The sequence below is a fragment of the Rhinatrema bivittatum genome, chromosome 6, assembly GCF_901001135.1.
Source record: "Rhinatrema bivittatum chromosome 6, aRhiBiv1.1, whole genome shotgun sequence".
Lineage (NCBI taxonomy): Eukaryota > Metazoa > Chordata > Amphibia > Gymnophiona > Rhinatrematidae > Rhinatrema > Rhinatrema bivittatum.
In genome coordinates this window covers 291,000,405-291,015,122 of record NC_042620.1, presented here as the reverse complement: position 1 = coordinate 291,015,122, position 14,718 = coordinate 291,000,405, and the positions used below count along the sequence as shown (strand labels likewise).

The window sequence follows — 14,718 nt, the reverse complement described above, 5'->3', positions numbered from 1 at the left end:
AGGCACTCCACTGCCCACTCCCTTCCACTGAGAAAATTGTCCATATAATCCTACTCTCTGTTTCCTGTCTTTTAGCCAGTTTGTAATCCAAGAAAGGACATCGCCACCTATCCCATGACTTTTTACTTTTCCTAGAAGCCTCTCATGAGGAACTTTATCAAACACCTTCTGAAAATCCAAGTACACTACATCTACCGGTTCACCTTTATCCACATTTTTATTAACTCCTTCAAAAAAGTGAAGCAGATTTGTGAGGCAAGACTTGCCTTGGGTAAAGCCATGCTGACTTTGTTCCATTAAACCATGTCTTTCTATATGTTCTGTGATTTTGATGTTTAGCACACTTTCCACTATTTTTCCTGACTGAAGTCAGGCTAACCAGTCTGTAGTTTCCCGGATTGCCCCTGGAGCCCTTTTTAAATATTGGGGTCACATTAGCTATCCTCCAGTCTTCAGGTACAATGGATGATTTTAATGATAGGTTACAAATTTTTACTAATAGGTTTGAAATTTCATTTTTGAGTTCCTTCAGAACTCTGGGGTGTATACCATCCGGTCCAGGTGATTTACTACTCTTCAGTTCGTCAATCAGGTCTACTGCATCTTCTAGGTTCACCGTGATTTGGTTCAGTCCATCTGAATCATTACCCATGAAAACCTTCTCCAGTGCGGGTACCTCCCCAACATCTTCTTCAGTAAACACTGAAGCAAAGAAAACATTTAATCTTTCCGCGATGGCCTTATCTTCTCTAAGTGCCCCTTTAACCCCTCGATCATCTAACGGTCCAACTGACTCCCTCATAGGCTTTCTGCTTCGGATATATTTTAAAAAGTTTTTACTGTGAGTTTTTGCCTCTATGGCCAACTTCTTATCAAATTCTGTCTTAGCCTTGCTTATCAATGTCTTACATTTAACTTGCCAGCGTTTATGCATTATCCTATTTTCTTCTGTTGGATCCTTCTTCCAATTTTTGAATGAAGATCTTTTGGCTAAAATAGTTTTTCACCTCCCCTTTTAACCATGCCGGAAATCGTTTTGCCTTCTTTCCACCTTTCTTAATGTGTGGAATACATCTGGACTGTGCTTCTAGGATGGTATTTTTTAACAATGACCACGCCTCTTGCACATTACTTTTGTAGCTGCTCCTTTCAGTTTTTTTCTAACAATTTTTCTCATTTTATCAAAGTTTCCCTTTTGACAGTTTAGCACGAGAGCCGTGGATTTGCTTACAGTCCCCCTTCCAGTCATTAATTCAAATTTGATCATATTATGATCAGTATTGCCAAGCGGCCCCACCACTGTTACCTCTCTCACCAAATCCTGTGCTCCACTGAGAATTAGATCTAAAATTGCTCCCTCTCTCATCAGTTCCTGAACCAATTGCTCCATAAAGCTATCATTTATTCCATCCAGGAACTTTATCTCTCTAGCCTGTCCTGATAATACATTTACCCAGTCAATATTGGGGTAATTGAAGTCTCCCATTATTACCACACTACCAATTTGGTTAGCTTCCATAATTTCTCTTAGCATTTCACTGTCAGTCTCACCATTTTGACCAGGTGGACTGTAGTATACTCCTATCACTATAGTCTTCCCCAATTTCTACCCATAAAGATTCAATTGTGCATTTAGTCTCATGCAGGATGTTTATCCTGTTGGACTCTATGCCATCCCGGACATAAAGAGCCACTCCGCCTCCCGGGTGCTCCTCTCTGTCATTGCGATATAATTTGTACTCCGGTATAGCAGTATACCATTGGTTGTCCTCCTTCCACCATGTCTCTGAGATGCCAATTAAGTCTATGTCATCATTCACTGCTATACATTCTAATTCTCCCATCTTTCTTCTTAGACTTCTGGCATTAGCATACAAACATTTCAAAGTTTGTTTTTTGTTTGTATTTTCATTCTGCTTTTTAATTGATAGGGATAAGTTAGAATTTTTTTATCTCAGGTGAGTTTTTAGTTACAGGCACTTGGACTACTTTTCTTATTATTGGAACCTCACTGTCGGGATGCCCTAATTCTAATGCATCATTAGTATCCTTTGAAGATACCTCTCTCCGAACCATATGCTGCTGAGTGACTATTGGCTTTCACCTTTGTTCTAGTTTAAAAGCTGCTCTATCTCCTTTTTAAAGGTTAGCGTGAGCAGTCTGGTTCCACCCTGGTTAAGGTGGAGCCCAACCCTTTGGAAGAGACTACCCCTTCCCCAAAAGGTTCCCCAGTTCCTAACAAAACTGAATCTCTCTTCCTTGCACCATCGTCTCATCCACGCATTGAGACTCCGGAGCTCTGCCTGCCTCTGGTGACCTGTGTTTGGAACAGGGAGCATTTCAGAGAATGCTACCCTGGAGGTTCTGGATTTAAGCTTTCCAGCTAAGAGCCTAAATTTGGCTTCCAGAATCTCCCTCCCACATTTTCCTATGTCGTTGGTGCCCACATGTACCACAACAGCCGGCTCCTCCCCAGCACTGTCTAAAATCCTATCTAGGTGACGCATGAGGTCCACCACCTTCGCACCAGGTAGGCATGTTACCAGGCGATCCTCACGCCCACCAGCTACTCAGCTATCTACATTCCTAATAATCGAATCACCAACTATGACGGCCGACCTAACCCTTCCCTCCTGGGCAGTAGGCCTTGGGGAGATATCCTCAGTGCGAAAGGACAGTGCATCACCTGGAGAGCAGGTCCTTGCTACAGGATCCTTTCCTGCTGCACCAGGTTGATGCTCTCCAATCATGAGACCTTCTTCCTCCAAGGCAGCACCAGGGCTGCCAGTCTGAAGTTGGGTCTTGGCTACTATGTCCCTGAAGGTCTCATCTATATACCTCTCTGTCTGCCTTAGCTCCTCCAGGTCTGCCACTCTAGCCTCCAGAGATCGGACTCGTTCTCTGAGAGCCAGGAGCTCTGTGCATCGCATGCACATGTACAACTTCTCACTGGAGGGTAAAAAATCATACATGTGACACTCTATGCAAAAGACTGGGAAGCCCCCCTCTTGCTGCTGAGCTGCTGCCTTCATCTCAATTTTGTTCAGTTCCTAGTTTTAGGTTGCTATGGGAGTAGGAATGTATCTAATTAACGTCCTTTAAATGTATTAGTGAATTCACTATATGTCTGGTAGTGGCCTACAAGTGACTGATCAAACTCTCAATAAAGTTTTTGTTTTGTTTTGGGTTTTTTTGTGAAAGTGGCACCTGCCTATAAATTAAAGGATGAGCTAGTGGTGGGTGGGCAAGGGGTGGGAGGGTTGGGAAAATGCAAACAGTATAACTTCAGTTAGTCTGCCAGAGTGACTCACTGCTCTCTTGATTAACAAATGTTGGTACCTAATCAAACCAAATCACACTACCTCAACACCTTTCCAAGGTGAGTAACTGAACTGAACTTTTCAACCTTTTTACTTAGGTATACACTGCTCCTAGCTTATTTCTAGCTTCTGGCTACTTTTTTTTTTTTTTTTAATACTAACACTCAGTTCTGCTTACTAGATGCCTTACTGACTGTTTAAAAATACAGTCTAACTTGTTTATTCGCTGCCTTACTGACTATTAAAAGGACAAACACACAAACACACTAAATAATATTCCCAAATAGTTAACTTTGCCCCAATACTTTTAAAAAAGACAATGTCCCAAGCAAAAACTTACTGATTCCTTTCTGCCACCAGCAAGGTGATCCTCTCCTCTCAGTGCTCCCCCTTGTCATCAGCATTAAACACTAACCATAACTTCCTGCATCCAGTGTCTTAGCTTATCAGGGCAGTCCCAGTAATCTGGCCCTTAGACACATGCAGATCTAAAGTGCAGTAAAAAGCAGATCTAAAGGGCAGTAAAAAGCAGTGGGCATGTTAATTTAAATATATAGTTGAAATTGACTTGTTTTTGTTTTTTAGCTACAAGTTGGCAGAGAACATTGATGCTCAGTTGAAGCGCATGGCCCAAGATTTGAAGGATATCATTGAGCACCTGAACACATCTGGAGGTCCTGCTGACACCAGTGACCCAGTGAGTAGAGCTATCATTGTTTATGTGAAAGAGAAAATCTCTAATACTGGCGAGGAGAGAATGACGGATAAGGGCTTGTCGCCTATAGCTCTGCCGCCAGCCTTGCTTGGGTTGGGGCTCCTGTTCCGGATCTGGAGCTCGTATTCTCAGACATGGAACTGGCGTCTGGCCATGGGTCGACGAGATCCTCCCATTCATCCAGGGTCTTTTTCGACTTGTCTTCAGTATTGAGACGCAAACAAGAAGGGTCACATCTTCAAGAGCCCTTGGGAAAAAAGGCACAAGCGGGCCTCCCATGTAGAACAGGTAACTATACGGCCCAGAGGCCCTGATTCTGATATTCTACTGGCGGAATTGCCTCCCAGAGGACCTCCAAGGGAACCCTCCCCTAGACCACAGGGAACCCTGGCCTCCCAAGCAATGACACAAATCTCGCAAATACTGACAGTTTCTTTTGTCGGTGGAACAGCACGGCGGAAGGCAGGGAAAGTATTCCCCCCACAGGACTCCGCCTCCAAGTGAGGGTGACGACCGGCCGGCACTAAGCCCCCCTTAGAGGCACCTCAAGAAGTTTCCACATACAAGTCATCCTCTACATTGCCTGGCTCTTCGACAGGTTATCCCTCCGACCCCCCTGGAGGAACAGCCTCAGCCTGTCTCCCCACCAGAAGACCTCTCCAGTCCAAGTTCGTGGAGAAGGTGGGGAATGCCCTCACTGTAGAAATCAGGAAGGTACCAGATCCCCGGGCAGAGGTCCTGGATATATTCAAAATATTTGAGAAACCAGCAGAGCCAATTGCGTTATCCTCGCATGTGATCCTGGATGATCTAATGACTAGAGTATGGCAGTCTCCCTTGGGGCCAGCGACATCCCGCAAAACAGACTTGAAATTTCGGATGTTCGCATCACCCTTTTATAGCATGATCCAACTCCCCTACGCTTCCATTGTGGTTGAGTCAGCCTTGAAGAGGGCGAAAATATCTCTGCTGCACTCCATTACCCCTCCAGGGAGGGACAACAGGACACCTTTGGAAGACATACTTTCCAGGCTGCAATGCTGAATGCCAAAATACAGCAGCACCAATTTTATATCACTCGATACTTGTACGAGTGTCTCCAATCCCTGAAGCCCGTGGTGATGAGCACTGGCCTGGATGGCAACCCACTGACCCAACTACATGCGATGGAGGAAGGTCTACGCCACTTACTCCGCACCATTTATGAGGCATTTCATACATCAGCTAGAATCACCACAGGAGCTATCACAGCCAGATGTTTGGCGTGGCTATGGGCGTCTGTGGTCAGGATGACCTGATGAGCTGGCTGTCGGAGTGACATTCCCATGAACAGTGTCATAGGGCGCAGCCACCACTGGAAATCCCTTTTCATGCTCATGGTGACCTTGACCCTTCTTGACAGGGAGTACAGATGCTGTGTCCACTGTGTTTTCAGGCCCCACTGTAGTCTGCGCATATGTAGGCGCATGTGACACCACGTAGACTGACGCCACCGTGTGCCCCAGGACAGTCAACATTCCCTATCTCCCGGACAACCTCTTTGGGGATAAGCTACGGGAGTCAGTAGCCCAGCTAAAAGAACAGAATGTCACAATACAGTTCCTTACTTCTCTGAGAGATAATCATCAGGAAGAAGGTATTATTCTGCCCCTCAGAGAACACACGCTCAACTGCGTACAGGCAGAGCTTACCCCTTCTTTCGCCTGCAGTCGTACTAACCACCTAGGGGACCACAGCCACAGCAAACACAAGGCCGTGGTAGACAACTTAACTCGTGTCCCCTGCATGGCCCCGTGGACCCAACCAACTCCAAAACCCAGCTGGGGTTTTAGGAACACCCGAACCATCTCCAACACTGTACCTCCCGCATCTCAAATGACTATAGGGGGATGGAGTGCGCAGCAGGATTGCCCTCAAGGAGGAGGTCTCTAGACTGCTTCACCAGGACTGCATCTGCTGACTTCCCGTCTCCTTGTGGAACTGGGGATTTTATTCCCCATACTTTCTCATTTCCAAGAAATAGGGAGGTCTTTACCCCATACTGGACCTACGGATGCTAACAAATTCATTTGCAAGGAAAAGTTCAAGATGACTTCCCTCAAGTCCATTATACCTTTTTATAGCCCAATGACTGGATGAGTGCGTTGGACCTAAGGGATGCGTATGCCCACATTCCCTTCCAAGTACCTGTTGGCAGTACCTCTGCTTTCAGATCAATGGACACCATTTCCAATACAAGATACTCCCATTTGGACTGTTGTCGTCCCCCGAGAGTCTTTACCAAGTGCCTAGCAGTGGTGGCAGCCCATCCCAGGAAACAGGGCATATGGCTGTTTCCTTACCTCGACGACTGGCTGCTGGTTGACCCGGACCCACCCTCCCTGCAACGCAGCCTATGAATTACCATCCGATGCCTGGAAAACTTGGACTTATTTATCAACTACGAAAAGTCCAGCCTGCAGGCAACCCAGACCCTTCAGTTTATTGGAGCAGTAATCGATACGAAAGCAGGCAAGGCGTCCTTGCCAAAATCCAGGGGTCATGCTCTATGGACCCTGGCAACACAACTGCTGGTGGTCACACATACCCCAGCCTGACAAGTATTGACCGTCCTGGGGCACACGGCGGCGTCAGTCTACGTGGTGCCACATACGCCTACATATGCGCAGACTACAGTGGGGCCTGAAAACACAGTGGACACAGCATCTGCACCCCCTGTCAAGACGGGTAAAGGTCATCATGAGCATGAAAAGGGATCTCCAGTGGTGGCTGCACCCTACAACACTGTTCATGGGAATGCCTCTCCGACAGCCAGCTCATCAGGTCATCCTGACCACAGACACCTCAAACACAGGCTGGGCTGCCTACATACATCAGTTTCAAACCCATGGCCGATTGTTGGCCTGGGAGAGAATGTAGCAAATAAACCTGTTGGAACTGCGAGTGATCAGGTACGCCTTGCACACGTTCAGGGACGCCCTATGGGAAAAGACAGTCATGGTCCACACAGACAACCAGCTGGTGGTGATTTACATAAACAAGGAAGGGGGCGTCCAGTTCTTTGAGGCTCTGCTGAGAAGCCATACGCATTTTGGAGTGGGCGGAAGGGGAGTCCATCGCACTCCAAGCAACTTATTTCCCCGGTATAGGAAACTCAAGAGTGGACAGACTCGGCAGGATTTTTCATCCCCACAAATGGGAACTCAACCAGGAGGTGGCAGACCACCTCTTTCAGGTGTGGGGCTACCCCCTCGTAGACCTCGTTGCTATAGAGAACAACAGGAAAGTGCCTGTGTTCTGCTCCGTCTACCCCAGCAAGCATCGCGTAGCACAGGATGGATGGAAGGACTGCTATACGCCTTTCCCCCCATCTTGCTCATATGAGGACCATCCAGAAATGCATCACGGACAGAGCCGATCTCATTGTCATAGCTCTGGCGTGTCCACGGCAACCGTGGTATTCCTATCTAGTCCGCCTATCAACCAGGCAGCCAGTGTCCCTTGAGCACACTCGGAACCTACTATCACAGGGAGGAGGATCCCTTCTTCATCCCATGCACTACGCCCTCCATCTGACAGCATGTTGGGGGGGCAGCATGTAGTTAGAGATTCACCCCCAATGTGAGGATTACCATCCTGCTTGTCCTCTGAGAAAGCAGAGTTGCTTACTTACAACAGGTGTTCTCTGAGGACAGCAGGATGTTATCCTCACAAAACTCACCTGCCACCCCATGGAATTGGGTTTCTCCTATTTTTTGATTTTTATATAATTCTATTATAAGAATGAAGAGGGACCACATATGGATGCATGGTATAAGGCATGCTGGGCATGTTCAGTGTGGCAAGTCAGTTCCAGAAACTTTGTCATAAGTTTTCTATGTCTGAACTCCATCCGATGATGGATGCTTTCCGAAGGGTGTGATCAAGGCAACTAGCATAGCTGGATTTAAAAAAGGATTTAAATTCCTGGAAGAAAAGTCCATAAACAGCTACTAACCAAGTGACTCATAGACTCAACACTTGTCACTGGAAATAATCAGCAAGAATTGGATATGCTTTGGGATTGTCCACTGTCTTGAGACAGGATGCTGGGCTTGAAAGACCCTTGATCTGATCCAGCAGGGCACATTGCATTGTTATGTATATTCTTTAGTTCCCACCTCCCACACTTTATAAATACAAATGCACTTCCATTTTTCACAAACATAATTGCAGTTGGTTTGGTTCCTCATCAAGATTAATCTTTCAGTCCTGCTGTGAAGATTTCCCCTTTCCTGGGTGTGGAAGAACTGTACCAAAAGCATTTTTCCTGGGGATACCAGATATACTAGTGTCACTGAGCACCTTTTCTCTACCGGTTCAAAAAATGTCACTCGAAGCATGGGACTTCCCACTCAGCAGGTTGATGAACTGTTGTAATCTTATCATTCCTACAGCCCCAGAGGGAACTTGGGTCTATTCAAAACTTTAATTTACTAATTGGTAGTAACTTTGTGATGACATGGATTTCATTATCCATATCCATGCTGAGTTGATGCTTAATGAATGTTAAAAATGTCTTATTGCAGAACATTTAATCAATACAGATTTTCTTTCAGCTTCAGCAGATCTGCAAAATCCTAAACGCACATATGGACTCACTGCAATGGATCGATCAGAATTCTGGTAGGAATCTTTTGGGATTTGGTAGTGATCTGGGTGCAATTAGCTTTTGAAATGGCCTCTGCAAGTTGTCAAATTATGTTTGCATTTGTTCGTAAGAGCAAAGTAAATGGTTTAATAACCTCTACTGGGACTTTGAGAAGCTGGTGGTGATGATATAGTACCTGAATGTAATCCACTTTGAAGTGGCAGAAAGGTGGAATATAAATATATAAATTAAAATAAATAAAATAATGTACATTTTTTTGACAAATACCAATAGCCTTCACAGAGCTAGAGATTAAAATGAACAGGAAAAGTTCCTATACTTTTCCAGAAGTGATCCAAAAATGTATTTTTCCATAGAGTTCCTGAATCTGTTTAATATCACCATTTAGAATATTTGTTGTATATAACATCAGTGCCAGAGGTAATCAAAATACTTATAGTATCTTAGCTTGCATTCTTTGTAGGCACAATATCTTTTACTAGTCCAGCATATAAATAATTTTAACATATTTTAGTATATGAACTTTCAGTACCACATAGGTCCCTACTTTTGTGGTCATCAGAAAGAAAGATCTGTATGGTCTGAAAAGCTCATGTATTAAAATATGTTAGGAATATTTTGGTCCAATAATATAGGTCTTATACCTTATAAAATAAGTTTATTTTCTTCAGGCCCAGTTAGGGCTTCTACAACTCTTCACCTGAAACATTACAATTTCCTAGCACATAGACGGGTTCAGGACCAGTGGGTTATGCACCTTTACCAACAGATGGAGACGGAGCAAACCGACATCACAGTATATATATACTGCTGCAATGACATCAGCCTGCCAATATTCTCAATCTCCAGTAGATGGTGGACATGCATTTCTCTACTGGGGATTGCTTTAGATTTTGGAAGAAGAAATTGAAGAAAAAGTTTGCCCCGCTGTCCTGCAATGATACCAAATGGTCCCTCCCCCAGTTGAGAAATTCTGAGGTGATGTCTGTGGTCCCTCAGATGAGTACCTTGGTCCGGTAGCTGGTTTTTCAGCCGGGATGTGTGTGTGTGTGTGTGTGTGTGTGTGTACACATATAGGTAGGTGCCGGATTTTGAAAGACTTATACCCCTTAGATCCAGTGGTGAGAGAGCGTTTATATTTTCCGAATATGGACGCACTTGTTTGTGCAGTCTCCAAATGGACGACTTTACCCCATAGAGGGAGGAGCAGCCTTGAAGGATGAAGGATGTTCATGATAGGAGGATTGACACCATCCTTAAACAAGCATTTGAAGCAATGGCAATGAAGTTGCAGATGGCTTCGTGTTGTTCCCTGGTGGCTCACTCTTGTTTACTTCTCTCTCATGAGATTGATGACTCTGAAATGAATTCTAGAGCAGTTATGGAGCCAGCAGCCACCTTTTTGGCAGATGTGGGTTATGATTTGGTCCGCACTTTGGCCAGATGGGTGGCTTCTATAATAGCAGCCCGGTGTCGGTTATGGCTGAGAAATCGGTTGGCTGATGCGACCTCTAAGGCTAACCTTACAAAATTGCCCTTTGAAGGTTCGCTCTAATTTGGAAGCGAGATGGAGAAAATGGCCAGTAAGTAGGGTGAATCCCCGGTTGCCAAGGATAAGAAGCAGACAGCACACTCCTTTACCATGAGAGGTCGTGCTCAGGGATCCAGACGTTTTCGACCCTACAGAGGAGCAATCTTCCCAAGGACTCGTCCTTTCGGTAGGTCTCAGTCCTTTCGTCCCAGACAGCCCAGACGGGGCATGAGCTTGGGCAGTGGAAGCTCCCGAGCCTCCCAATGAAGGCTTGCCGACCCACCCCCATGAACAGGAGATAGGGGGACGCCTTTCTCTTTCTTATCAGAGGTGGGTAGAGATCACATCGAATCAGTGGGTCCTGAGGTGATACGAGAAGGATATGTGCTGGAGTTTCGCAGTGTCCTTCGGAAAGTGTTCATGGTGTCTCCCTGCCACTTCCTGCAAAAGAAGCAGGCAGTGGAATCTACTCTGTCAAGGCTTCTCAGTACCAGTATCCACGTCTCAAGAAAATATGGGGCGATATTCTATTTTTTATGTCGTTCCCAAGAAGGAGGGCTCCTTTGTCCCATCCTGGATCTCGGGGTCAACCATCATTTGCTTGTGACACAGTTTCGCTTGGAAACTTTGCGTTTAGTGATAATAGCCATGCAGTTGGGGGAATTTCTGACCACCTTGAATCTGTCCGAGGTGTACCTCCATATTCCCATCTGGAGCACCAGCATTTTCTGTGTTTTGCGGTGTTGGGGTTTCAGTTTTAGGCATTGTCTTTTGTTCTGGCCACCACACCTAGAACGTTTTCCAAGGTTATGGTGGTGGTGGTGGTGGCAAAGTTGAGACAAGATGGGATTCTAGTTCATCCGTATTTGAATGACTGGCTGATTCGGAGCAAGTCTATGGAAGAGAGCCAACTGGTGACTCACAAGGTGATCTCCCTGTTGCAAGAGCTTGGTTGGGTAGTGAATCTAGCCAACAGCAGTCTTCAGCCATCTCAGTTATTAGAGTATCTGGGTGTTCGGTTTGACATGAGGCAGGACAAAGTCTTCTTGCCAGAAGCTCGGATTCAGAAGTTGATGATGCAGGTGCATCTCTTGGTGAACACTATACCACCAGCAGTGTGGGCCAATCTACGGGCATTCGTTTTGATTGTGGCAGCCCTGGAAGTGGTGCCGTGGGTGAAGGCGTACACACGTCCTCTTCAGCGCTTCCTGCTGTCTCGTTGGAACCCGCAGACTCAGGACTATTCAGTTTGGATCAACCTGCCGATGGAAGTCTGCTCTCACCTCCAGTGGTGATTGCAGGTGGATCATCTGAGAAAGGGAGTTTCCCTGACATCTCTGGATTGTTTGGTACTCACGACAGAAGCGAGCGTCAAGGTTGGGGATCTCAATATTAAGAAATATCTGTGCAAGGGCACTGGATTTCAGAAGAGTCTCTCTGGAACATCAGTCAGCTGGAATCCCGGGCGGTCCAGTTGGCGTGCCTGCAGTTCAGCTGCAGGGTCAAGCGGTCCAGGTAATGTCAGACAACGCAACCACGGTGGCTTACATCAATCTGCCAGCAAGTGTCGCAGGAAATAGACCAACTTATGGAATGGGCAGAAGTGCATCTTCAGAGATCTTGGCCTTGCATGTTGCAGGAAAAACAATGTAAGAGCAGGCTTTCTCAGCAGAGAAAGTCTGGACCCAGGAGAATGGGTATTGTCGGATGAGGCGTTTTAGCTGATGGATCGCTGGGGCCTTCTATTCTTAGACCTGCTGGCAACTTCTTGCAATGGAAAGGTTCCTCGATTCTTCAGTCACAGGAGAGATCTGTAGTCCTTGGTATCGATGCTTTCATGCAGGTCTGGCCGGAGGACAAGCTGCTGTATACTTTTCCTCTGTGGCCCATGTTGGGTAGAATAGTTCAGAGGGTCGAAGGCCACAGGGGGATGGTGCTTTTGGTGGCACTGGATTGGCCCAGGAGACTATAGTATGCAGATCTGTGAAGACTCCTGGTAGACTCCCCTCTTAGTCTTCTAGCACACAGGAATCTGTTGTAGCAGGGTCTCATCATTCACGAAGATCCAGCTCAGTTTTGTCTTACGGTATGACCCTTGAGAGGTCTCGCTTGTTGAAGCGTGTGTATTCTACTGCGGTGATTGCCATCTTGATACGAGCAAGAAAATTCTCCACCTCCTTGGCCTATGTACAGGTTTGACAAGTGTTTGAGGCTTGGTGTGAAGATCGAGGAGTATTTCCTCGTTCAGTTAGGATTCTGCTCATTTTGGAATTTTTGCAGTATGGATTGAATAAAGGGTTGGCCCTTAATTCCTTGAAGGTACAGGTAGCAGTTCTTGCCTGTTTCAGGGGTCAGGTGAATGGTAAATCATTGTCTTATTCTGATGTGGCCCGTTTCTTGGGGGGAGTGAAACATCTTCATCGTTCCTTTCGGTTACCAGTACCCTTGTGGCGTCTTAATCTGGTTTTGGCATTTTCTGGTGAGTCCTATGTTTCAACCGATGCACTTCCTTTCCTTGTGCTTACTGACCTTGAAAACGGTGTTTCTGGTGGCAATATGTTCTGTGCCTTGAATTTCTGAGCTGAAGGCCTTGTCTTGTTGGGAACCGTTCCTTTGGGTGATTCCAGAAGCGATTCAACTGTGTATTGTTCCTTCTTTCTTGCCTAATGTGGTCTCAGATTTTCACTTCATTCAGTCCATGTCCTTGCAGTCTCTGTATAAGGAAAGAGATGCAGAGGAATATCACCTGTTGCTTCCCTTGGATGTCAAGAAACATGTCCTGAGGTATCTGAAGGTTTCTAAACCTTTTCGAAAGATGGATCACCTGTTTGTTCTTCATGGTGGAGGTAAACAGGGCAAGCCGGCTTCGCGGGCTACAATAGCTTGCTGGATTAAGGAGGTAATCACTGCCAAGTGGCCACTGAAAAGCCATTGCCTACTCAGGTTTGGTCTCATTTCACTAGGGCTCATGCAGTGTTATGGGTGGAGGTTAGATTGTTGTCTCCTGTCGACATTTGCCGAGCTGCAACATGGGCCTTCTTACACACCTTTATCGTCTGGGTGTGCAGGCCTGTGAGGAGACAGCCTTTGCACAGGCGGTTTTGACTGGACCACGGGCAGCCTTCCACCCTATTCAGGAGTAGCTTTGGTATATCCCACTGCTCCTGAACCCATCTGTCTGGTGCTAGGAAATGAGAAATTTCTTCTTGTCTGAATTTCTTTTTCCTTACTATAGACAGATGGGTTTAGCTTCCCGCCCTTGGCTGCCGTATGTTGGTGTTATAGACCTCCTGGGTGACTGCGTGTTCTGGGGTTACTGGTAAGCGTTGTTCCAGTCCCTAGACTATTGTTAATGTATTTCTTGTCTGAGCTCAGGGTTTCATGTTGGCTGAGTATTGAAATGGTTATCTGTTTTTAATCAAGTGTTTTGCTAGTCTGTCCACAGTTGCTTTTGAAGAGAGTACTAGCAGGCTGATGTCAGTGCAGGAGTATATATACTGTAATGTCAGTTTGCATCATCTCCCTCTGCTGGTAGCAGTGCATAGCCTACTGGTCCTGAACCCATCTGTCTATATTAAGGAAAAGGAAATTATCAGGTAAGTAGTAATTTCTCATTTGATCACAGGAAGGTCACACAGTGAGTGTTGGATGGGGTTATATAATAGAGCTCTCCAGGTTTGAAGCATTGTACTTTAAAAAAACAAAACAAAAAAAAAACCCCCCAAAAATGTTTTATTAATGCTGCATTATCAGTATATACAAGACAAGCTGATAAGGAAAAACACATGGAATCTCAGAAATTATACAGAAAAACAAACATGCCCCATTAAACCAATAAGGGGGACAAAGTATAAATCTGAGCTGAAAAGAGAGAGAAAACCAAATTTAATAGGCCCAAAATGCATTTATTGCAGCTCTGTACTTTCAACTACTGCATCCCAATGTTGGCTTCTCCCAAAGGACAATTCTGCCACCATCCAGTGCTAGTGTTCTTTAACTGGCCAGTCACATCATGTCCTTTTTATACTAAATATGCAAGTCAGGTATAGAAGAGTCCAAAAACAAAGGACTTGCTAAGGGAAATATCTTTCTCATAATCCTTTTAAGTGCTAGGCCATCTGACTTTTCTTCTCTTACCCTAACAGCTCTGCTGCAGAGAAAAGTCGAGGAGGTGACAAAGGTCTGTGAGAACCGCCGCAAGGAGCAAGAACGCAGTTTTCGGATTGCATTTGATTGAAAGAATTTGAGAAATACAATCTTTGTCATTGGTCATGTGATAACCATCAAGTACAAGCTCAGCAAACACAAAAAAAACTGACAATTTGGGTTTTTTGTTGTGTGTTTTGTTACATTAAAGAGGTAGTTTTTCATTCCAGAACCATCCTGTTATTTTTATAAAGAGTTTATCACCATGGATGTAAAATGACTCTCGTCCCAACAAAATCCTCCCCTTTAGTTGGAATTTCACCAGGACACCAAAGTTAAATCTCCCTGCTTAGAA

General features: G+C 45.4%; 1 protein-coding gene across 5 annotated transcripts in view; it reads left to right on the top strand.

Moving 5' to 3' along the window:
• The window catches only part of NUP62CL (nucleoporin 62 C-terminal like), a 127,157-nt gene extending 112,562 nt beyond the window's left edge, over positions 1-14,595 (top strand). For all 5 annotated transcript variants that reach the window (XM_029607338.1, XM_029607342.1, XM_029607341.1 and 2 more), the window contains 3 exons: positions 3,906-4,017; positions 8,634-8,700; positions 14,363-14,595. In XM_029607338.1, the coding sequence (XP_029463198.1) occupies positions 3,906-4,017; positions 8,634-8,700; positions 14,363-14,454 (271 nt within the window). In that variant the 3' untranslated portion in view covers positions 14,455-14,595. The remainder of the gene's footprint in view (positions 1-3,905; positions 4,018-8,633; positions 8,701-14,362) is intronic.
• Positions 14,596-14,718: the final 123 nt, after the last annotated feature.